This window comes from Pseudopodoces humilis, chromosome 25 (assembly GCF_049639895.1).
Source record: "Pseudopodoces humilis isolate 2021_Gansu_Grassland_sample_001 chromosome 25, ASM4963989v1, whole genome shotgun sequence".
Lineage (NCBI taxonomy): Eukaryota > Metazoa > Chordata > Aves > Passeriformes > Paridae > Pseudopodoces > Pseudopodoces humilis.
Window position 1 is genome coordinate 1,522,364 of NC_142224.1, and position 22,798 is coordinate 1,545,161.

A 22,798-nucleotide genomic window follows, 5' to 3' on the forward strand; every position below is an offset into this window, starting at 1 on the left:
TTGGAGCTCAGGGTGTGGAAAGGAGCAAAGAACTGGGGTAGCAGCAAGATGATTCCTGCAATTACATCCCTGGTTACCAACCAGAAACCAGAGCCCTTTTTGGCACCAAGAACTCATGAAGTTTTCAGAGGTTGGTGCTCATTGGAGAAGCTGCCAGGTTAGCAGTCTAAGCAATGGCAAGCTCCCTGCATACAGAGAAATTGGGTCTTTCACCACAACGGATCATTGAATCCAACTCCTGGCACTTTCCCGTCCTGCCACCACCTTAGCAGAAGGAAGAGCACTATTATTTATTTTTGGGGGGGGCTTTAACCCACAATTCTTGCAAACCCTTGAGCAGCCTCTGTCAGAAAGGGGCTGCCCTGCTCACGAGGCTGTTTCAGACACAGATGATGAAGGAGCAGCAGAGGGGTGATGGCTCTCGGGCTGGGGATCAGGCAGCACACAGCACTGGTCTCCACACAGCCAGACAGGAAGGGTGAGGACTCGGGTTAGTCACTGGAGTTCTTTGGAGCAAGGCACCCCTCCTCCCTGCTCGGGGAAAGCAACAATCTCACTCCCAAGGGTAAATCTGTAGGAAACACATGAAGCTTTCTGAGGACAGCAGGGTTTTTTGGACCTGTCCATCTACCTACTACCGTATTTGGGCTGACATCTGGGTGGAAAAGATGGATACACACAGCCACTCCCACCCAAACCCCTCTGCTCACTCATCCCACAGGTGCCCAGTCTGAGGTAAAATCCAGCACATTCAAAGGGGTTTATTCAATCAATATTTTAATGGACTTGAACAGACAACATGGTTTCCATAGCAAAGGATCATCAGCCCCACCTTGTACAAAAACAGAGCTTAAAAACATAAGAGGAACACAACCTTAGAAAAAAAAGCCCAAAAATGGGTATTTATTTAAAAAAAAAAAAATTATACAAAAGCCTCTGCCTCCTCACACTTTTCCTGCCTCCTGGAATTTCTTAAACAGGGGCTCATCAGCCCTCAGGGGGAAGGTCAGAGCCCGTTTCTGGTAGTACATGGAGTCCATGGCCAGGTTGTCGATGACATCAGCCAGGAGATGGGCTCTCTCCACGGAGCTGCCCGGTGCGTCGTAGCCCAGGGCGGTGAAATGCACGTGCAGGTGCTGGTAGGAGGGCTGGTAGTGCAGGTAGATCCGCAGCTGGGAGCCAGGCACGCCAAAGCGCTTCACTATGGCCTCCTGCAGAGGGGAAACAGAGAGATCAGCACCAGCAAATCCTTGGGATGGATGGGAAAGAGCAGCCCTGGATGGCAGGGAAGACAGAGAAAAGTAAAAGGGAGCTCAGCTTCCTCACAGCAAGGGGAAGGGGAAAATTTGGAAGGACAGAGCTCTTCCCCACCCTCCATTTCAGCCTCTGCAGGGACAGAGCAAGGCCTCCAGCTGCCCCACTTTTATGTCTCCACGATGGGATGTGCTATCCACCCCTATCATTTTCCCTTTCACCCTTATCACTCCAACTCATTGGAAAAGTAACAGGGATCCATTACCAGCCAGTGTAATTAAAGCTATCAACAGCAATGGCAAACTCCAGAACACTGGCTCTGCTCACTGCAATCCCCTGACTAATCTCTTAATTAATCTCCCACCTTCCCTAGTGCAATTACTTTCCAAATTCTAACACAGTGAAGGAAAGAGAAACTACTGCACATCCATCTCCCAAAGACGCCCTGCAGAAAAACACACCAGCCGGTGAGAAGAGGCAAGGGATCAGGACAGGGTTGTTAATATGAAGAGCTCACTGTTAACAGGAAGTGTAGAGGATTCCTACAACACCTGGATGTGGCATGATCTGGGGAAGGTGCTGATGGAGAGCAGCAGTCAGGGTGTCTGGGCAGAGGGGGCAACACAGCCCTGTTTCATGACTTATCTCCTGAGGAGCGGTCCCCAGGCAGATGCTGTGCCAGAAAACCCAGGGAGTGCCTTTGCAGAGACAGCCGAGCTCTCCCTGGCCCAGGCAGCGTGGGACCAGCCTCACACTCACCTTCCCTTCCTGCAGGACGTTCCTCAGCAGCGGGAGGTGCTCAGCTGTGAGATCCCTCAGAGATTTGATCTCCCGGCGGTGCACGAGGGCGATCAGGTACAGATCATCCAGCTGCAGAGACACAGGAGGGGATGGAGGGGACACAGAAAGAGGCAGCAGTGCTTTGGACCTGACACAGCATTCACAGCTTCCCAGGCTGTTATACAGGGATCCTGGTGCCATACAGGAATACTTGTGCTGCACAGGGAGAGTTGTGCCATACAGGGATACTTGAGTTACACAGGGATTCTTGTGCCACACGGGGATATTTATGTTATAAAGGGATATTTATGCCACATGGGGATATTTGTGTTATAAAGGGATTCTTGTGCCATACAGGGATACTTGTTCTCAACACCCACACTGGGCTGAATCTCCCAGTACAGGATGTGCTCACCCACAATCCCACTGCACCTCAAAGCATCATTTCTGGAGAATCTGGGTTTTGTCCAGAAATGACCAGAAGAGAACAGCCTCATCCCAACCCATAAACAGTGGGATCACAAATACCTTCTCAGCTTTAGAGGCAGATGGAGTGACCAGCCCTCTCCCACTGTGAGTACTGCACTCAGTGCTGCCCTTCCACCTTCACATCTTCCTGAGCGACTCAAAAATGCTTTCTCTGTGTGACTGAGGCTGGAGACCAGGTGCAGGCACCCACCCAGATATGTGGGGTCACTAAACCCCTGCCAGCACACCCCATGCACACCCCACAGGTCTCTCAGTGATGGTTGATCTGCAGCATGCTCAGATGAGCATTTACAGTGAACGACAGTGGCTGAAACTGAAAATTTCCCCAGTGATAAGCTCTCTACTTTTCCACTGTGCAAACAACTGGCCACTTTTGAGTCACATCAGTTCTATAAATAACTTTCAAGACCTAATTGTTCACTGTACAAACCCAGGGCAGTTAAAATATGTCCCTTGAGCAGCTCTCAGACAGCCCTTTGGCATTCCCCGAAGCGCTCAGCACGTTCAATGTTTAACATGACACAAAGCCACGGATCATTACACTTTAAAAAAATAAAAATAAAAATCCCAGTCACCTCCAGCTCTGTTAGTGACTTTATGATATAAACACTGGAAAGCAAAGGGTTTGGATATTTGAGATCCAGCAGATCTCTCCAGGGCTGTGAGAAACCCAATGCAGCTTTTTGGAAATAGATGCTTGTCTCAAAGGATGCTCTCAGGACCCTTTGCAGGGCTCCTGAAGCACAGAGCTGTTCCTGCAGCCAGCCCTAACAGCCATGATCATGGTTCCACTTGATTCCCATGCACAGCTCCAGAAAAAGACAGTGTATCAGCTTGTGCTCTTTGGCTCCAGGCTGGCTGTTGAGAGGAAAAGCAAACAGCTCTTCTTAGAACAACATCTGCATGTTGCTGTTTGAAACAAATAAGCCTGTTGCTAAAAAGGCCTGGAATGATGTCATGCCAGGCATCGCTTCAGGCTACGCCTCAGGGCTCCTACAGATTTGAAACCAACTCAAAAGATGTGGAAGAAAAAAAACACACCAAAAAATGTAAAATAAATAAATAAATCATTTTTAAAACAGCCCAAGAAACCAATTCAAATTATTATCAAGGTTGGGCAGCAGCACCCAGAAGGCTGAGGCCAGCAGATTTCACAGTGCTAAAGAGAAGTTTGTTCCCATCCATTAGTCTGAAATAATGGAGGTGAATTCACAGGATCTGCAGGCCAGGGACTAAAGGAGTGTGAGGCCACACAGCTGAAAGGACTTCTGAGGGAGGGCTCAGAGAGTCCTGCTGGGAGCTGTATCTCACTTCCCTGATTCCAGGCCTTGCCTGCCAGGTGGGATGTGGCAGAAGGAACCGGTGTTCCCGGGCTGTCGCGATCAACTCTGGCTCAGTGCCACCCACAGCCAAGAAGAAATTCCTTGGCTCAAAGGCAGCCTGGATGCTGCCTGGCCTGCCTGGGAAGGAGATCAGCAGTGCAAAGGGCCTGGATAGCTCCAGGGGTGACTCGGGTGCAGACAGCAGCCCAGCAGCTATGGAGAAGTCCAGAAGATCCTGTTCAGCACTCCAAGAGGCAACGGGAACATGGAGAAACCTCCCCTGAGGACAAATCCTACCACTGAGGCACTCCCCGCCCATGCCAGCTGGGAGATGTGGATGCAGCAGGTCTCCAGAGAAAGCCAAAGCCCAAATTTTAGCCCATCTATGATTTTAGCCCAATCCCATGTGAGTTGCAAAGCTTGGTTGCAGCACACAAGGATTTCCAGCAAGGCTTGACTCACAGCCAGGAAAGGGACAAGATGCTGCTTGCTTTAGGATCCCCAAATATTGCCCCACTGGGAGGGCACTGAACAGGGCACATCCTACAAGCTGGATATGTATCCCCTGTGCTGCAAAATCTCATCAGGAAGAAGGTTGTGCCTCTGGTAACCAAAGGGAAATTAGAGCTTAGTTACCACTTGACAGGGGATTTTTGGAGTCAGTGATGCGCCAGGAATTCACCAGGAGCAGACACCAGCCTGCAGGGACTCCCCGAGACAACTCAGTTCCGCACCACAAACAGCTGCTCCCTGCACAGACACAGGATGGAGCTGCCCACCAGCAGCCTTGTGTTCCCATTTTTTTAAATTTCCATTTCTAAGTCTTAATCATACAGCAACTCTCCCCACGTGCCCCCTGCAGAAGCATATGAGGATCAGAAACACAATGGGAACTTTTTCTGATGCCACCAACTTCAAGGGAAGGGTGTGTGTATGGAGCTACACCTCCCCAGATTTAAAGCATGAAGGGGAACCAGAACCAAAAGAATAATTCTCAATTTAGAATTACAGCCTGGTCTTAAAAATCACTTTCACCAAGTGGCCACTCCCACAAGGGGTAAAGCAGCTGCTCATCAGCCAAGAACCATCTGCTTAACACTGTAGAGGAGAGTTAATTGAAGCAACCAAAAACAACACAGCTGTCTGGTTTGCACCTCAAGTCAAGGCCTGCAAAAAAAAACCCAGACAAGTTCAGCAGAACAAATACACAGGATTTTGGTTTGGACACATCCTGACAACATTTGGGCTGATATGGACAGATGGAAGTGAACCTAATAAATACATCTCAGCAGCAGAGAGAACAGCTTGGGTCTGCAGCATCCCTGATCAGCTTGTGCTGAGAGGCCCTGGCAATGCCATCACTAACAGCAGTGTGCACAGAAACCTACTCAGACTCTCTCAGGATGCTCTTACTAGTCTGAAAGTGGACATTTCCTCTGGATTACATTCTGACAGGCAGCATTAGAGGAGCAAACCAACCTGGTTTTGATTCCACTTTAAATCTGGAACCAGAACAAAGCCACTGGAAGGATCTGGGTTTTCATGGACGATTCTATCAGCCTCAGCTTTCTTCTCCAGGATATTATACACCCACTGAAAGAGAAATACGTGATTTATAAATCAGCAGAGAATTAAAAAACCAACATCTAAAGGTGTATTTAGCCCAAGATCATGGATTACTGCACATTCTCTGCAACTGGAATATATTACAAAAAAAAAACTGATTTCATTTGAAGATGACCAAATAATTTGTAATCAATTAGCCATAAAACACTTCATCAACCAATAAACTCCAGAATATTATGATCAATTCAGTAAAAAGCAGTGGAACCCAGCTCCTGTGGGGCTCAGCACGCACCTCTTGCAGTACCATGGGGCTGTTTACATCTTTTTTACTCCCCAAGCTGCAGCAAAATCTTTACAAACAGGTCTGGGAAGGGAACTCAGCTGATTTTGTTCCCTATTCAAAGAGGAAGGAGCAGAGTTGGATGTAGCTCTGGCTGCTGGCAGCTCACTACAGGGATACGAAAGGCCTGTGTTTTTTTTGGGCAATGCATGTCTCTTGGCTCCCTGGCTGATCAGAAAACAGCTCACCACTCTTCTTCTTCCACACTTAAGGTTCCAGCCTCCAGCCTGCCTGTAATCCCTGCTCTGGTTATCCCCCTCGCTCCTCCTGCAAGGCAAAGCACCATTCAGAGAAGAGTTATGGAAATGGAGGACACCAGGGATAAGTGACAGACTAAGACCAGAGGAAAGTATCTTTGCTCTCCCTGGCTCCCAGCCTCGGCTCCAGCATCCTTTACATTTCCAAAATGCATGTTATGCTCTAGCTTAAGCCTAGCTTAACTACTGGGCTGGTAAGAGAGACCTCAGCCACGTCCCTGGAAGGTGGTAACACAAGGCAGCAGGAAATTGCTAATGCTTGGAAGCTGAAAATGTTTGGAAACATCATTTTCCCCACCAATTATAGGCCTGAAATATTCTGACTGCCCCAGATGGGTAGGGAAGGTGCAGCCAGTTTCACAAATACACCAAATGAGCTGGGCTGGAGGTGCTGTGCACACCAGACACTCTGGGGGAAATCCATCAAGAGTTTAATTAATCTAATCAACACTTAGGATTGCTGCAAACTGACCTGAATACATCTGGAGGGAAAAAACTACTTCTTGTCCCTTGATCTGGAATTTTTTGCTTTAATTGCTATCTTCTCTCTTCAGCATCATTTTAGAGATTGTATTCTTCAAGCTATTCTCAAAAGCACAGCACAAGCTCACTCTATTCCATAACCCTGGGAGGAAAGTTCAGGGGGAAGCTCAGCAGAAAATGGACATTTGCCTTTTGCTGGGGTTTTCATGCCTGCTCTGATCACAAGTGCCAAGCTATCAGTGCCCTAAATAAGGTTACTGATCAGATGAGCTGAATTTTAAACCCAAGGCTGCCTTGTGATGGGCAGGTCCTTGGCTGACTGCTCCTGCTGCTCCCAGGACAAGCCCAGCAAGCAGAACACATGTCCAGAGACTGGCACCACAATAAAACCATTACCCTGAAAGCATCCATGCTTTGTATCCTCCAGCAGGAAACACAGACGCCTCTGTAATCCCCTGGTATTTCTGTCACCCCTCACATTTCCCTTTCCACTTGGCAAAACCAGTTGGATAAAGACAAGGAACAGCATTATTAAATCCCATAAGTCAAGGACTGACCAGGATTTCTCAGCAGATGCTCCTGATGGTCACCAGGAACATGTTTCCATGTACTGAAACCAGCTCACAAGCATTTGGGGGAAGAAGCAGAGTGAGAACTCAAGCAGTTCCTGAAGGCAGCTGCTACACAGGAAACATAAGAGATTTGGGAGCAAAAGCACAGAGAAAATATTCCACGAAGGCTGTGGCCTGGTGGAAACACATACTTGGCTTTCTCCAGCCAATAAATGCTGCAGTTTAAGGCAGCAGGAAAGATGGGGGAATGGGGGACATCCAAGGCTCCTGGTTAGTTTTGGGGAGTTATTTTTAATGGAGCAGCAGGATTTGGTTTATTCCCCCTTCTGCAAAGGCTGGCATGAATTGATCCCTACAGACTTGTATTCCTTTGCTCTCTAAAGGGGAAAGAGAGGAACAGTGAAAAAGGATAAGGCCAAGGAAAAAGCTGGGGCAGCTTGGAGCAAAGCAGCACGCTAAAAGTAACAGTTTTACCATGTGGAATATGGACTGAGGGGCTGAATGGCAGGAGGAATGAGCTGTGATGCAGGAATCCAAGCACAATCTATGTCTTTCCATTTCCACCACAACCCAGAGAGTCCTAAGAAGCCCAGCAAACTGCACCAATGCCCCAGGAAGCCAACCTTGGAAAGGAGAAAAATAATTCAGAGTTTCTCCAGAAACCTTGGGAAAAGCAACTTGAAGTACAGCTCCAAGGCAAACATTTTTCTGCAGAGCTGGAAAAGGATGTCCCAGCCAACCAAATAAGAGGGGACAGCACCACAGAGCTGGCAACTCAACCACCAGGGAGATGGGGCAGAACACTCCCAGCTCTCCAGCCTGGCTTCAGAAAAGCCTTCTGGCAGCAGTGTTTTGATGGAGGAGACCAAAGACATCATTGTCTGCAGGAGAGGGCGTGGTACCCATACCTGGATGCTGAAGCTCTGGGACTGGATGAAGGGCAGGGTTATGTTCTTGTAATCCTCCCAGGTTTCACGGATGAGGTGCACTTCCTGACGGAGATATTTCTGGATGTGTTTCTCCGTGGCAGGGTACACCACTGTGGCTTTGATCTCTAGGAACAAACACATTGACTGAGTTATCACCCACATTGCTTCCTTTAGTCCCCAACAAATTTTTCCCTTCCAAAAAATGCCACACCAAGACATTTTGAAGAGAGGGTGAGGGAGAATGAACATGGAAAGCAAACAAGTGCTTTAACCTCCTGCACTGCTGCTGCTTTTCTGGAGGAAGAAACAGCCAATGGCACAGCCAGGGCCTCTCCTTCCAGTTCAGGTGGAGGAGTTTGCTGTCTGAGTTTCTCCACACTCGCTCTTTCACGCCTATTAGCAACATCGGGGCAGAGGTGGGGCTCCCAGGGCAGTGTTTCTGTGCAGTCAACAACCAGGACAGAAACATGACCCTGGGGACAGAGACACATCTTCTTCATACTTAAATTCAAAGCTCACAGGACGCACCCAGTAACTTCATCCAGCCGCAAGCCCAGATGAACTCCAAGGAGCAGCTTCTTCCCAGAGCTCAGTCAGAGTGCTTGGCCTTGAGCCCCAAGTACAGGAGGCAAAAAAGTCAAGGGCACAGGGACAGATCCAGAGCAAGCAACATGAGCTGATAGGTCAACACAGCTCAGGATGAGCCAGGGGAAGAGGGCTGAGTGACCCTCTGCCCACAAAAAGCATTTCATCATTTACCCTGACAAAAGAAAGCATTTTCTGTTTGCCTCAAGATCAGAACTTTGCTGCACAATTTCTGTGGCATTAAACAGGATGCAAGTGCTCACCTTGTCAACCTGGCAGCTGTGATGTCGGCAGCAGTAAATCCTACCCACAGGGCTAAAACACACGGAAAACATCCGTCTTTGGCCAAGATTGGATGTGAGATACAGAGCCTGCCACAGCTCCAAGGTGCTCCAAGGGCACAGGAGTGTCTTTCCCTTCCCAGCTGACTCAGAGGTGCTATAAACTTCAATGCAAGGAGAAAAGCCCCATGAGCCTGAGCAAACCCCAGGCAGACCAGACTGAGGTGAGTGACCAGGGCACTGTGAACACTGCAGTTTGTGCCCAGGGTCTGCCACAGAAAACCAGGGGCTGCAGACAAGGGGCACCAGAGTTGTGCTTCATGCCTTAAGTATGTATACAGGCTAGCTAGACACTGAATATAAACACCTATTTGTTCCCAGAGCCAGGATTTAGGATGGTTTGAGTCTTTTTTAGTTTTCTGCTTTCTGTTTTTTTCAGGTCAGCGCTGCACAATCTGAGAGACTCTGCCTTTTCATTCCATGCCAAACCCAGCTTAATGAAATCCACAGGAAAATGCTGGTAACATGAAATATGAAAATGCAAACCACAAGGGCAGTCTGGTCTGATTCCCACCATACACATGTTCAAACAAGGTTGTTTTCCAGGACTCAATTAGCACTCCTAGCAGGATGATGTAATACCAAAGAAAAAATACAAGGCTGTAGCTCTCCTCACTTAAAAAGATCAGCAAAGCACTGGGGAAAAAACAAAAAAGGCAAAAGATAAAATACCAAAGCCTGCCTCAGGCTGAAACTTTCACAATTTGATTTTATACCCCAAAAATAGAGCAAAAACTGCAGCAGAAGCCCCTCAGTGCTGGGTGGTGATAACCACAGTGCGTGGGGGCGCAGGAACTCACAATGCACCACCCTGGCACCTCCCCAATTGGGGGGTGGCTGGTCATGGTGGGGAGAGAACTCAGGGTGTTTTAAATGAGAGATCATAGAACTCCTTAATGTGCAGCTGCAGCCGAGCAGATGTTTGGAAGAGGAGGCAGGGGAAAGGCTGTGGTTCACTTATGATTATTTCCCTTCTAAAGGTCTCATCAACCCCAAAATGCCCCAGCGATGCCAATTAGCATCAATCACTGCAGCCAAAGAGGCTTTTGATACCTGCTCAGAGCCTGACACAGGAGCCACACACAGGATGCAAAGTCACAGCTGAGCCTGGGCTCAGCTGCAAGAAACATCCACAGCAAGACCAGGCTCGCCCCAAAATCTTTCCAGTGCTGGCACACGGCCACGCTCTGGTTTCCAAGTCAGCTCCTGGCAGGCTCCGTGTGCACCGGAGCAGCACGTAGGCCGTGGGGCACCCAAAACCTGCCCTGGCCTGGAAACAGGGGTAGGGAACCGCTGGACACGTGATGTGGGTTTCTAAGCTGGCTGAAGCATCAGGAATTGTCTCTGCTCACATCTGAGTCACATCAGGCAGCCCGTTCCTGAATGCCGGCCCGGGGCCACCACACAGCATCTGTGGTTTATTCTGGAACACAAGACTGACCATCAACTAACTGGAGGTTATAAAAAGTCAGGAGGTTTCATTGAAGGAACCTGGATGAGCAGGAGGCAGAGAACAACTGCCCAGGCTGGTCATTCTACAACAGGCATTTGAGGGGAAACACCACAGTGCTGGGAAACTGCCCAGGAGAAAAGGAGGCTCAGATTGACCAGGCACACACTTCTCCCCTCTCCTGCTAAAAACAAGATAGGAAAACACAACCCAAGATAAAAGGAAAATCAGAAGACCACTTGGGGAACTTAAGGGAAAAAGGGCTGGAGACAACTGTTGTCAGAAGAGAGGACAAAATATGGGCAGAGAGATCTTGTGCAGGTAGGAAAGGGCACACCAAACTCACTAATGATGCCTCATCCCCCCTTCTGTGCCACACTGTCCCCAGGCTCTGCCAAAATCCCCCTGCAGTCAGCACATCAGTGAGGAGAGGCCTCACACTCTCTTCTCCCATCCCACTGCAGCATTAACACCTACTGTCAGCTTGTTTTAGACAGCTTTAACCTGCCAGGGAGCCAGGAGAAGCACACAAGGCAGGCACAATGTATTTCTCCTTTTGGACAGGGGTGCAGTTTCCTCTTTTTGCTATCAAGAAGCAGAGTTCTCATTAATAACCTCCCTAATCAACCTGACCATTAGGTGCAGGAAGGTGCCAAGGCCAAGGAACAACAAGGAGGTCAACACTTGCACTCTTGCAGGTTTTCTTTTCCCCTGCAAGGAAGAGTTCCTGCTGCACCCAGCTCTGTCTTCCCACCAGCAGGTAGGAAGACAGCACCTTGGAGGCAGCCCTAATTAAATATATAATGCCCTAAGCAAATCTGTGACACAATCTACCCTGCATGAACTGTGTCCCTGTCTCCCCTGCATAAAACCTGTCTGGTTTTATGATCACAACTGCACAGGGGTCACACGGGAACACTGGATTCCAACCCAGCCCCAGCCAGGTATGCCCACGGCTTTGTCCCATACAGCTGGGGCACTCTTTAGTGAATGAATTAAAGCTGCAAAGGATAAAGCCTGCAAGAGCTCACAGTTTCCAAGGCCAGCACATGCCAGGGCAAGCCAAGCACGCTGCCAGGGACTCAGCTAAGGCTGCCTGGCCCCTGGGGCTCATGCCAGGAGGATTTGGGGGGCTCAGTGGAGTTCAGCTGCAACAGGCACTGCAAAGAGGAAAGTTGCAGTTTACCACCCCCACAAAACACAGAGCAAAGTACAGTGACACCCCCCACCATCCTCCAAACCATCCCACGTACTCCCATAGCTTCAGGCTCAAGCTTTTTATTTAAGTGTAAATGCAAGAAAGTTTCCTTGGCTGGGCAAACCCCAGAGACAGCCAAAGCAAGGAAACACAGGGAGAAGAACCAGCCTTCCCACTGCAGCTCCTGCAAGTTGCTCCAGCTCCTCACTGCCTGAAACCAGACTCTTTTTAGGATGTGGATTACTTCCTGCATGACTGAAAACTTTCCTTCCACACTCTCCCATTTTCCCCACAATTTCTCCACTTCATGTTGGAGAAGGGAACCAGAGCTTCTCCCCTTGTGCTTGTTTTAAGAGGTTTTTAATAAGCTTCAGCCTATCACTCTTCAGAGGACTGATAAAACCCCTTAAATCACACCAGCACAGCTTTGGAGAAACAGTCCCACAGCAGCCAGGCACAAAGAGGCTGCTTTTTGCCACAAATGTCAAGCTCTCCTTGGTAAATGGGTGTGAGGAACTAGATGTTATCAGGGAATGTGTATATTGAACCATCTAGCTTTTGCAATCCAACCTTTGGCAGGTTGAAATGTTTCCATTTCTGTGAAATCAGCCCCTGCTCTCCCTATAGGGGAAAGCCAAGGCTGGGGGTTCCTCTCACATCTAGGTTTAAGCTGCCTCTTAAATTAAGGCAACATCCAGAAAGTGGCCTTAAAATAAGTTGTACATACCTGCCTTTGGCAGCAGCACAGTCACATCAGCTCTGACACACTACTCCCCACAAATTCACCTTTCCTCAGTCCAGGGGTTTGAGTTGCTCTTCAATCTCTGACCATTACTGGCTTGTCTGCAAATGTTATTTCCCATTTTAGCCTTGACAAGTGCAGTAAAATCAATGAGATGAGCAAGACTCATCTGGTGCCGCCTTCACACTGGTGTGCTCCCAGACCTAAAAATCTCATCAGAGTTAAAATTCATCTTCCCCGAGTGAAATGTCTCTTCTGAGGTCAGAGAGGAGTCATTTGCTCAAGTAACATGCTTTGGCCTCCCTTTCCCTGTGTCACCATAAAAAAGTCATCATTGCACAGGGCCTGTGTTGGATTGACTGCGCAGAGGGAGCAGCACCTGACTCTGTTCAACACAGACATGGGGAAAGAGTGAATGAAGTCTCCACTTCCAGCTGAATGAAGAGCCCCAGGTCCCTGGGACCACAGAGGCAGCATTGAGAAATGCTCCGGAAGCAGCTCCTCACGGTGTCAGCACGAGTCACCTAGAGTCACCACTTCCTCTGTCTCAAGGTCTAGCTTACCTCAGAAAGCAAGAGGCTGAGCGTGGCAAGGCTCAGCTGCCCAAGGTGTTATGAAATCCCCCACGTGAATTCCTTCATCCCACAACACCACAAGACAGGACTGTTCCATGAAACTGCTTCATGTCAAAGTCTGGTCTTTTCTACAAAATATTTTACTGTATCTTGTACCCAAGTGTAAACTTGCAAGGACCAGGGGATAAAACCCTGTAACTCTAACCCTGCAACTCTCAAGACATCATAAGGAGTCAACAGACCCTGTGCAAGGGCTCCATGGGTCTCCATCCCAGGTCAAACCCTGATTAAAGCTTTACAGGCAACTCCTCCTGTTTAGGTTTTTAAGTCTCATTCCTCATGTCAATCGCATCCTTGGGCCATGACTCAGTTTCAAACGGTAATTTCCTTCCCCTCCTGACAAAGGGCTGTTTCCCTGCCCACCAGCAGCTCATGCAATGTGCCCACCAAACAGCTATTTGCTGCTAATGGCTTCAAAGGAAGAAAGCTCCTTGCTCTCCACTCCTACTCAGGGAGCCTGGACAGTAGCTCCAGGGTCTACAGCCCCCTCCTGATCCCCTGTGTGGGGCTGCTCAGCATCCAGAGCAAGTTGAGGAGTGCCAAGGAGAGGGGTGGGAAGCAAAAATGCACCACTGTGTACTACTTCCGCAAAAACTTACCTTTCAAGGGCAGATTTAAAAGTCATTAAAAAGATAAAGCTTGGCAGAAGAAAGCCAGAGGCTTCTTCCCCATTCAAACATGCAGGAGGGGCTTCACACCTGGCATAAGCCTTAAACAAAATAAGGAATTCTGTTATCAGAGCAATGTGGAGTTGCACAGCGCTGCAGTGGGGAGCAACAAGAAAAGCAAAGGCCAGCACGGCTGAGCTGGAGGCAGCCCAGGGGATTTCAGTCTTGCAATGCCACCTCGTGGGAATCACTGCAACTCCTGCTGGGCTGGAATACAACAGGCACCCAAACAGGAGCTTTCCCAGCTAAGAAAGAGGAGCTTTAACGTCTTCCAACAACTCCCATGGTGTTATGGTGCTTTCCTCTGACTGAAACTCACTGTAACAACAAAATGTTTAATTTTGAGTCCTTCACAGGAGAAAAGGAGTTTTGCACAACTCAAGCTGACAGATCCAGACAGTGCTCCCTCCTACATCATGGGAACAGAGCTAAAACAAGAGCATTTTTGGGAAGGCATATCAAACATCCTGAAAATTTAACGTGGCCCTACAACAACACCTTACTTAAGGCACTCAGATTAATTCTGACTATTAAACACGTTTGGCTGCTATTGTGTTTATAAAAGCATTGACATGGAATTTATCACTGCACTTCCAGAATTTAAACACATCCCAGCATTCACACAGTGAAAGGTGATTCTGCTCCGCTCAGGTGACACTTCACCTGCAGAGCTGCCTCCAGCTCTGGGGTCCTTAGCACAGGAAGAACATGGTGCCACTGGAGCAAGTCCAGAGGAGGCCATGGAGATGCTCTGAGGATTGGAGCAGCTCTGCCATGGAGACAAGCTGGGAGAGCTGGAGGTGTTCAGCCTAGAGAGGAAAAGGCTCTGGAGAGACCTTAGAGGGGCTCCCTGAGAGCTGAAGAGGGACTGGGGACAAGGCCCTGGAGGGACAGGAGAAGGGAGAATGGTTTCCCAGTGCCAGAGGGCAGGGTTGGATGAGATATTGGAAAGGAATTGTTCCCTGTGAGGGTGGGCAGGCCCTGCCACAGGGTGCCCAGAGCAGCTGTGGCTGTCCCTGGATCCCTGGGAGTGTTCAAGGCTGGATGGGGCTGGGAGCAACCTGGCATAGTGGAAGGTGCCCCTGCCCATGGCAGAGGGATGGAACAGGATAAGCTTTAAGGTCCCTTCCAATCCAAAACAGTCTGAGATTCTGTGATTAAACTGAAGTGCTCAAAGACCAGCCCTGCTTTCAAAAGGCAGCTGGAAAAGCACCACCACTGCAGGACACCTTCGCACTGGGACCAGAGTCCTCTCCGCAGGGCAAGTGCCTTCCACTGCAGCTCCCCAACCTGCCCATCTGCCCTTGTCATACTTGATTATTAAAAGTTTTATAACAAAGATGTGTGAAATCAGCAGGGGGATGGGGCAACAACACACTGACCTCCCCACCTGGGCCAGGTGTGCTGCTGTCACTGAACCACAACCACGGTGGCACAGCCAGGTCCAGCAGTGGCACCCTGCCCATCTCACTGCCTCTTCCCCTCTGGAATGGGCAGGAACCATATCCTGGCATCCCAGCTGCCCTCCCAGGACTCCTGAGCAGGGCTGAGGGCACTCACCACTCAGCTCCGGGGGAGGGCTCAGGTAGAACGTGCAGTAAATGTCATTGTGCATCTGCAGCTCTGCATTCATGGGCTTCTTCAGCAGGTCTGGGATCTTCTCCTCCTGGAAAGGAGTCTTTTCCAGGATGACTACAGCATCTGTGCCCTCTCCAGAGAGACCAATCCTCTGGAATACAAATGGATAAAGTCATCAGCAAACACACATCCAGCACAGGGTGAACAGCCAGAGGTCAGGGATCATGGCAGACACCTTGTAACCCCCCAGTCCTTATGCCCAAACCCCCTTGCAGGCCAGACACCCATCCAAAAATAAAGAGCACATTTTCCCTGAAGCACAGCAGGAATTTGCTCCCCCATCAGGGAACACAGGTGGTTTTTGGGGGAGCAGGGGATGTGGGCAATGACTCAGCCCATCTGCACCTCCCCAGATGCTCCCAGGCTTCCTGCTGACCCACAGCACCAATTTCATCTTTGATGCATCCCACAAAGAGGGCAAAGGCAGGCACAGGGATTTTCATCATAGTCAGGGGCAAGTTCTGGGGCAGGAGGCACTTATTGCTGCCCTGCTCCAAGGAACCACAGCCCCTGATCCAGTGGCATCAGCACGCTGGTTTTGGGAGGTGCTGGGTGTGGAATATCCCCCAACATCACTCCTGTCTGTACAAAACCCAGGTGAGGCCTCACCACACCACCTGGGCAGAGCAGTGGGGCTCACCTGGGGCTCCCAACTCTGCCACCCCTGAGAAGGAAGATGTGTGCTAATGCCTTTACAAACAATTTGATGGATCTTAATGCCTCTTTGACTTTGAGCAGTTTAGCTCCTGGAAGAGATGAGGGTCTGCACAAGCCTGAACTTCTGAACTTTGGGGAAAATGTCAGGTTTAAGGAAGGATATGGGGTAGGTGGTTCAGGAAGGCTGTACCTTCCTGGTAGCTCAGCCGACAGGAAAAGGAAGAGGACAACCTGCAGCCAGGAGTTAGAATAAAAGGGAGGCTCTGAAACCTCGAGAGAAAACCCCGTGGGCATGTGGCCCAGTGGACTCTGCCTTTATTCAAATAAAGTCAAAGAACTCCTCTATCTCCTTGTTGGACATAAACCTCTGGCGTTCATGGATTTTCCTGACACACTCACAGGGCAGAGCAGGAGGTCTGTGCCCAGTTCAGTCACTGCAGCAACCCACTGCCTCAAGACCAAAGAGTCCTGAGTCTTTCCTATCCCCATCTCCTGCTCGGATGCACATCTTCAGGAGACACGGGCCGAAGCAGGTGCATGGTTTCCACGCCATGCACAGATAATCTCAAGAATCCCAATTTGACAAATTCTCCTTTAATAGGTGTATTATTTACAGTCCCAGAGTCAGCATGCTGCTTGCAATCTATCGCCACTTTACCTACCAAGCACGAACAACCCCGCTTGAATCCAAAAGCACCGAATTATACCAACAAGAAAGAGGGTTGCAATGAGGTCTGCAGCCGCCAGCCTGGCCTGGTTTGGGCATCGCCAGGCTGGAGAAGCGGCTCGGGCCCAGGCAGGGATGAGCGGGGGGGGCCGGGGGCTGGCGGCACGTGCTGCCGGGGCGGGGCCTGCCCGGAGCGCGCCGCCGGGGCGGGGCCGTGCCCTCAGCGGGCAAAATGGCGGTGGGAGCTACCGCCCCCCCCCCCGGTACCTCCGCGTGCAGGAACACGATCTTGTCCCGCGCCGACTCCCGCAGGACGCGTCGCACCCGCAGGTCCGACAGCGTGAAGGCGGCGGTGGCGCCGCCTTGAGTGTCGGTCCCGCCATTTTTCTCCTCCTCCTCCTCCCGCTTCCTCTTCGGCTGCGGGCCCTCCGCCATGGCTCGCGCCCGCCCCCGCACTGCGCACGCGCGGTTCCTGAGGGCGCGCTGAGGAACCGCGCCCCCTGGCGGCTCGGAGGTCGCGCAGCCCCGCGCCTCCTCCCACAAACGCCCGAACCGCGGATTGAGACAAAAATACGGAAAAACACCAAAATTTAAAACTTCTGCATTTTCGTAGTCGCAACGATTCCGTGCAAAGTCACTGCCTGCCTCATCTTGTCCTGCCTACAGCCCAGCAGGCGCCTTGTCAGCTTAGTAGGGGTCCCGGAGCCCTCAGGACAGAGAATGCCAGCACAGCAGAGAGCTCTGGTGACCCTGAGAACACCCCAGTGTCAGAACTTAGTGTTTGTGTGATGGATGTCCATGTCCCCGTTGAGAAGATTTTGGCCACCAGGACGTGGTGGGTTCTGGTCTGCTGTCCCTCACAGATGTGGGGAACTCCCCATCCTTGTTTCCAGGTCTGCTCTGAGCAGCTCAGGATTGATCTCAAGGTCCAATGGGACATGCCAACACCCAGATCCAACGGTGACAGCTCCATGATGCCTGTGGGGATGCATCTGCCTGCTCCCAGCACTACTCCATCCTTTTTGTGGAGCTCTGGCACAGTTCCTGGAGGTCTGCAGAGACAGCAGATGAATTCCATCAGCAAACAATTACTCTAAAAATCAATTTTATTTAAAGTTATGGAACCTGGTCCCTTCCCATGGTCCTCATCCCAATAAGGACGTTTCATCAGCCTCCCACAGGATACTCACAGCGCATGACAGTGTCTCTGATCTGCTTGAAGCTTTTCTCCTTCAGCGCCATGTAGATGTAGTAGATGTTCCGCAGCTCCCTGGGATAATCCTTGCGATCCACATCCTTCAGCACTGGGATGGTGCGTCCATTGGCCATCGGAGCCTCAGCCAAGGCCTGGTGCATCTGGTACCTGCACCAGGGGTCCTGCAGGAAGCCAGGGGTTATGAGCATGACCCAGCAGTGACTGTTCTGCACGGCATCACACAGCTCTGTCACCACCGCACTTCCTGCCACCGCATCCCGCAGCTGGAGGAAGCAACGGAAGCTCTCAGGTTGGCTCTCCAGATAGGACACCAGCTCCTCCACCAGCTCCATGTCCCCCTCGCTGTGGCAGATGCAGACGTCGTAGCTCTTGTCCCACCGGGGACTGTCTGAGGCGCTGATGTCTGGTGCTGATACAGGCGACAGGGAGATGGAGCTGGTGGCCAAGCTCATGCCAGGAGAAGAGCTGGAGCTCTTGGTAGAGGATGAAGAGGAGGAAGGTGAGGATGAAGCAGAGTGGCTGGACTTGAGGCTTTCCACTGAGCTGGGCTTGGGCTTATGCAGGAACCGCCTAAACCAACCTGCAGAGTAAAGCCACAGTGAGTTTTGGGGGACTCAGCACCCCCTGGACTTCCCAAGCACAGCATCATTCAATCTGCAGGATGCCCCAAGATGGAAAGGGGTGGGTGGGATCTCACCTTAACCCCCAAAACCATCCTAGTCCCTAAAACCTGAGCTGCCACCAACACCTGAATTGCTGTGGCATCGTTGCCCATTGGCACTCTGGTGATCTGTTGGGGAGGGGATGCCATGAGGGAGGGGACAGAGCCAGAGGGTTTATTCTTAGACTCACTAGCCATAATGGGCAGCACGCTGCTCAGCCACCGATTGCCAGCAGGACACCTCTCCTGAGAGCAGAAAAGAGGGATAAAAACTGAGAGCAAGAACCGCTTCATGGCAGGTCTCAGCCCCAGGATCTCAGTGCGGTCTGGTTCCAGGGACCTGCACCTCTGGGATGCTCTCTTACAGCCCCAAAATCAACCCCAGCAGGGTTTTCTGCATCTGCCTCCTCAAAATGTGCTGGGAAGGAACATTTACCTTTTACTGGCTCTCTCCACTGGAGATACACACCTGCAGCAAGCAAGGCTGAGAGATAATAGGGAGGAGAAACCCTCATTCCCATCAGTAGGGAAAAGATCCTGTGGAGGAGAGAGGTTGGGATCACCAGGGATGGACTGGGTGCTGGCAAACCAAAGGCAGTGCAGGTGATGCCCGGAGCTGTGCATCCTTGGTGTGGTCTGCCCTGGCATTCCTGTCTGCTCCCTACCATCCCATGCTTCAGCATCGTGCTCCCAGCATGATTTAGGGAGCCCAGACACTCCCAGTGGACACCCAGGAGCAGCAAAATGGGAAACAGCTGCTGTTTTCCACTGTTGGCATTACCCCTTCCAAAATGAAGGGCCCCCGAGTCATGCTGAAGCCTTTCCCCTACTCAAAAACAGCACAGGACTGCAGGAAATGCCGGCAAAACCCCGGCACACCCACGGAAACCACAGTGCCCAAGTGTCACCACTTAGCAACAGCCAAAAGCTCAAGTGTGACTGGAACAATGAGCACGGACAGTGAGCAGTGGGGGGAAAGCTGGAGGGATGCTTACCTGGAATGCAGGAGTCCAGCACCGGAGCAGGGAATGGGATGCATCAGCCCCTGGGTTTGGTAAAGAAAGGTCTTCTGGGATTACCTGGGTGGGAAGGGACAGGTAGAATGCAGTATGTTCACCCTGCAGTCTAATGGGATCTGCAGTGAACAGCGAGGCTGATCCATCCTCGCAGCTTCCACATCCAGGAGCGGTTCCAATGAAGCTGCCTGGTGGAAATGAGGGCAGAGGGCAGGGGCACCCACCTGCCTCCCCAGGGACAGAGTGGAGGAGCTCCCCAAACACCCAGGCGCCCCCAGCTGCCAGCAGCTCCAGCCTCTTCTAGGGAATGTGAAAGCACAAGCAGGGTAAATGGGCTGGGACTGCAGGGAGGGGAAGCCAAGCCCTCCAAGGGCCTCCCTCCCACATCCACCACATGCCGTCACTGTCTGGGTGTCAGAGCGCCCAGCCCTCACCAGCACCCAGATCTGTTCTCCTCCCTGGTTTCCTGACTAAATATAGACAGGTCCATGTCTGCCACTCACCTATTTTACAAATTAAATTTACCTAACAGGTGATTTTTTTCACCCCAAAACTCCACAGTATTTCTCCTTTCCCAGGTCTCTTTCCCCTGGTGCTGCTGGTGGTGAACAACTGACACTGCCTTCATCTCATCATCATCCTCAACCCCTACAATGCCTGGTGGTTCCTCCCCAATGCCCTGTGAGAAATGAGCTTCAGGTGAGTCCTGGTTCCATCCCCCAGGAATCTGGAGGGTCTCCAGGACCTGCATACCCATCCAGCTCCCTAACAGGCTGTTCCTGGCACAGATTTCCCATCTCTCCCCTGCCTAGGGGACAACGCCAGGACCTCTGATGTGGACACTAAACCCTCCACCTGCTGCTGCAGTGTCAGTTTGGCCACATTGGTGGCCCAGCACACTGGAGGTGGATCCAGGAGGTGTCCCACACCCCGTGTGGCACCAGGAGGTGGGGGCCTGGGGATCCACCCCCAGTGCTGAATGTGTCCCTCCCTCTCCCATCCGAGTCCTTGCCCTGGATAACAGCAAAGCCCCTTGATCTCAGATCCCCAGAGAAGCTGGCCCTGGCACTCACACAGGAGCATCTCCAGAGTGAGCCCAGGGTGGAGCAGAGCACAAAGCTGGATCAGCATCTCCCTCACTGTTAACCTTGAAGCAGAGTGGTGGCCATCACACCCCCACTGTACCACAGCTCCAACTGTGGGGTCCCCAACCTGCAGGAGTTGGGCCAGAACCCACCTCTATCCCAGCAAGGAGAATCGCAACATCCCAGAACAGTTTGGGTTGGAAGGGATCTTAAAGATCATCTTGTTCCAAGTCCCTGCCATGGGCAGGGGCACCTTTCAGTAGTCCAGATTACTCCAAGCACTGGCCTTTGAAAGCCTGGGCCTGGCAGATAGCCATGCTCACCTAACTCAAAGTGTTAATGGAGGGGGTGGTCTGCGTCCAGTGCCCATCACCCCCATTTCAGGACTGCTGCACCTGCCCCCAAAACATAACCCCAGTGTCCCTCATCTGCTTGCAAGCTGACTGGGACAACAACCCCCACACCCTCACCCCTGAAGGGAATATTTTTCTCAGGGAAAAGCCCCATGTCCTCTGACCCCCCAAAAATGTCCCCCCACCACATTTAACCTCAACACCTCAGGCCAGGGCTAGTCAAGACACCCCTTCATCAATGCCACGATGACCCAGCTGTGCCCCAGAGCTGAATCCACCTCCTTGTTCAGCACACTGCTGTTTGCTTCCTTACCCCCAGGGACCTTTGAGTCTTCTGGGAAGGAGGGCTTAAGGAGATTAAGGTCAGGAGACCCCCCCAACACCCACCAGCACCTCTCAGGCTTTTGGGAACCCTATGCCTACACCACCACTGCGTCCCACAGGTCTTTGAAAACTGCTGTCAGCTACTGAGTGTTCCCTCATGCCACCACCTGGCTGTGGCTTTCACAGGTATTTCCATGTCTGTTCACCACCACCTTCAGCAAAACAACAGATCAGGGTACAATAGCACAAAACCACGTGAAATGGGGGAGGGCCCCTGATGGCTTTTCCCCCTTGCCATAAACACCTCCCCATCCCCAAGGATTTCCCCAGACAGTCCATCTACGAGCCCTGGGAGGCACCTTGGGGGTGCAGGAGCAGGCACAATCCTCCTGCAGGGCCCTCAGCACAGCTTCAAACACGGTGCTGAGTGCCAGAGGAACCACAGCCAGAATATGCCCAAAAATGCAATGAATTCTCTGAGAGACACTGGGCTCCTCCCCACCCCCTGCCACCACCTCAACTACCTTTCCACCAAGCAGGGGACATCAGCTGGCCCCTTGGTGGCCAAATGCCAAAGGAAAAAGCCCAAAGCTGAGTAATGCTGAACCCCACAGGGACCCAAAGGCTACCTCCAGTCATCGGCCCAGCACCACTCATCTCACTGGGACCTGTTTTGCATTAGTCCTTGCACCAGCACTGCTGCCACCACCCCAAAAATCAACTCCCCACCCAAGAACAGGACCCAGAGGAGGGGGAGTCACCTGCAATCACCTCACCTGGAAACCCCAGAGCCGCCCCAGAGAGGGAACCTGAGGGAGAACCCACAAACCCAAGACCGCAAAAGACAGCGTCCTCTTGATCGACCTCCACCCTACCTCAGCAATAACATAATAATTATTAAAAGAGCAATTAAGGAGGCATTGCTCTATTCATAGCATGCCTTGACCCACCAGCAGCAGCACCACGCTGAAATCCCTGCAGCAGGAGTTTCAGGCTGCTTATCACCAGGAGCCTGAGGTTTACACGATTGCCTGCAGAACTAAGAAACGGTGAAGACCTGGTGCTGCAAGGCATGCTCAAACAAAAGTGGTTTTGGTAAAAAAACAAGGCTAATTTTATCCCTGAAAACGCTATGAATGTTTCATTTATGGTCCCAGTACAAAACAGTGCGCAGCTACCCAGAAAACAGAATCGTTTTTCTCTGGGAAGCTCCAACTACACCCAAATTCCACCACACATATACTTGAAGGCATCATAGCGGCCGTCCAGGCCCAGGCACCGCGTGTACCTCATGGGGCTGGAGACGCGGTCGCACATACACGAACGCAGGCAGCGGCAGCTGGCGGAAGAGAGACCCCTGAGGGGTAGGGGGAGCACAGGGACACAGCCGGGCCCGGCGCGGCCCCGGGCCAAGCCAGAGGGTCTCACGCAGCCCCGCCTCCCGGGCCGCCACTGCGCCCCGCCTGCGCACGCGCCTTTTATACCTTCGCAAGCACCGCGAGAGTATCGCCGCGTACCCACGCCTGGCCCCGCCTCTTCCGCTGGGAGCCAATGACAGAGAGGGGCCGGA

At 51.4% G+C, this 22,798-nt stretch overlaps 2 protein-coding genes across 9 annotated transcripts; both read right to left on the bottom strand.

Annotated features, from left to right (window-relative positions):
- Nucleotides 1–791: 791 nt before the first annotated feature.
- DCPS (decapping enzyme, scavenger) lies at nucleotides 792–17,022 on the bottom strand. 2 transcript variants are annotated; one of them, XM_014257386.2, is made up of 8 exons: nucleotides 16,841–17,022; nucleotides 15,172–15,340; nucleotides 7,972–8,117; nucleotides 7,538–7,686; nucleotides 5,940–6,018; nucleotides 5,325–5,438; nucleotides 2,014–2,124; nucleotides 792–1,211 (listed from the first exon to the last, which is right to left on the bottom strand). In XM_014257386.2, exons 1-8 carry the CDS (start codon nucleotides 17,006–17,008, stop codon nucleotides 945–947), a joined length of 1,203 nt encoding a protein of 400 aa, XP_014112861.1. In that variant the 5' UTR covers nucleotides 17,009–17,022; the 3' UTR covers nucleotides 792–944. The 2 variants fall into 2 exon arrangements, with proteins under 2 accessions (XP_014112861.1, XP_005528495.1); XM_005528438.3 differs by lacking the exons at nucleotides 5,940–6,018; nucleotides 7,538–7,686.
- Nucleotides 17,023–17,158: 136 nt separating this feature from the next.
- On the bottom strand, nucleotides 17,159–22,675 carry TIRAP (TIR domain containing adaptor protein). 7 transcript variants are annotated; one of them, XM_088066797.1, is made up of 6 exons: nucleotides 22,517–22,675; nucleotides 19,691–19,766; nucleotides 19,446–19,529; nucleotides 18,642–18,696; nucleotides 17,764–18,369; nucleotides 17,159–17,625 (listed from the first exon to the last, which is right to left on the bottom strand). In XM_088066797.1, exons 1-6 carry the CDS (start codon nucleotides 22,543–22,545, stop codon nucleotides 17,582–17,584), a joined length of 894 nt encoding a protein of 297 aa, XP_087922923.1. In that variant the 5' UTR covers nucleotides 22,546–22,675; the 3' UTR covers nucleotides 17,159–17,581. The 7 variants fall into 7 exon arrangements, with proteins under 7 accessions (XP_087922923.1, XP_014112864.2, XP_087922925.1 ...); XM_014257389.2 differs by lacking the exon at nucleotides 18,642–18,696 and adding an exon at nucleotides 18,887–18,987 and having other exon boundaries at nucleotides 22,517–22,541; XM_088066799.1 differs by lacking the exon at nucleotides 19,691–19,766.
- Between the last annotated feature and the right edge of the window lie 123 nt (nucleotides 22,676–22,798).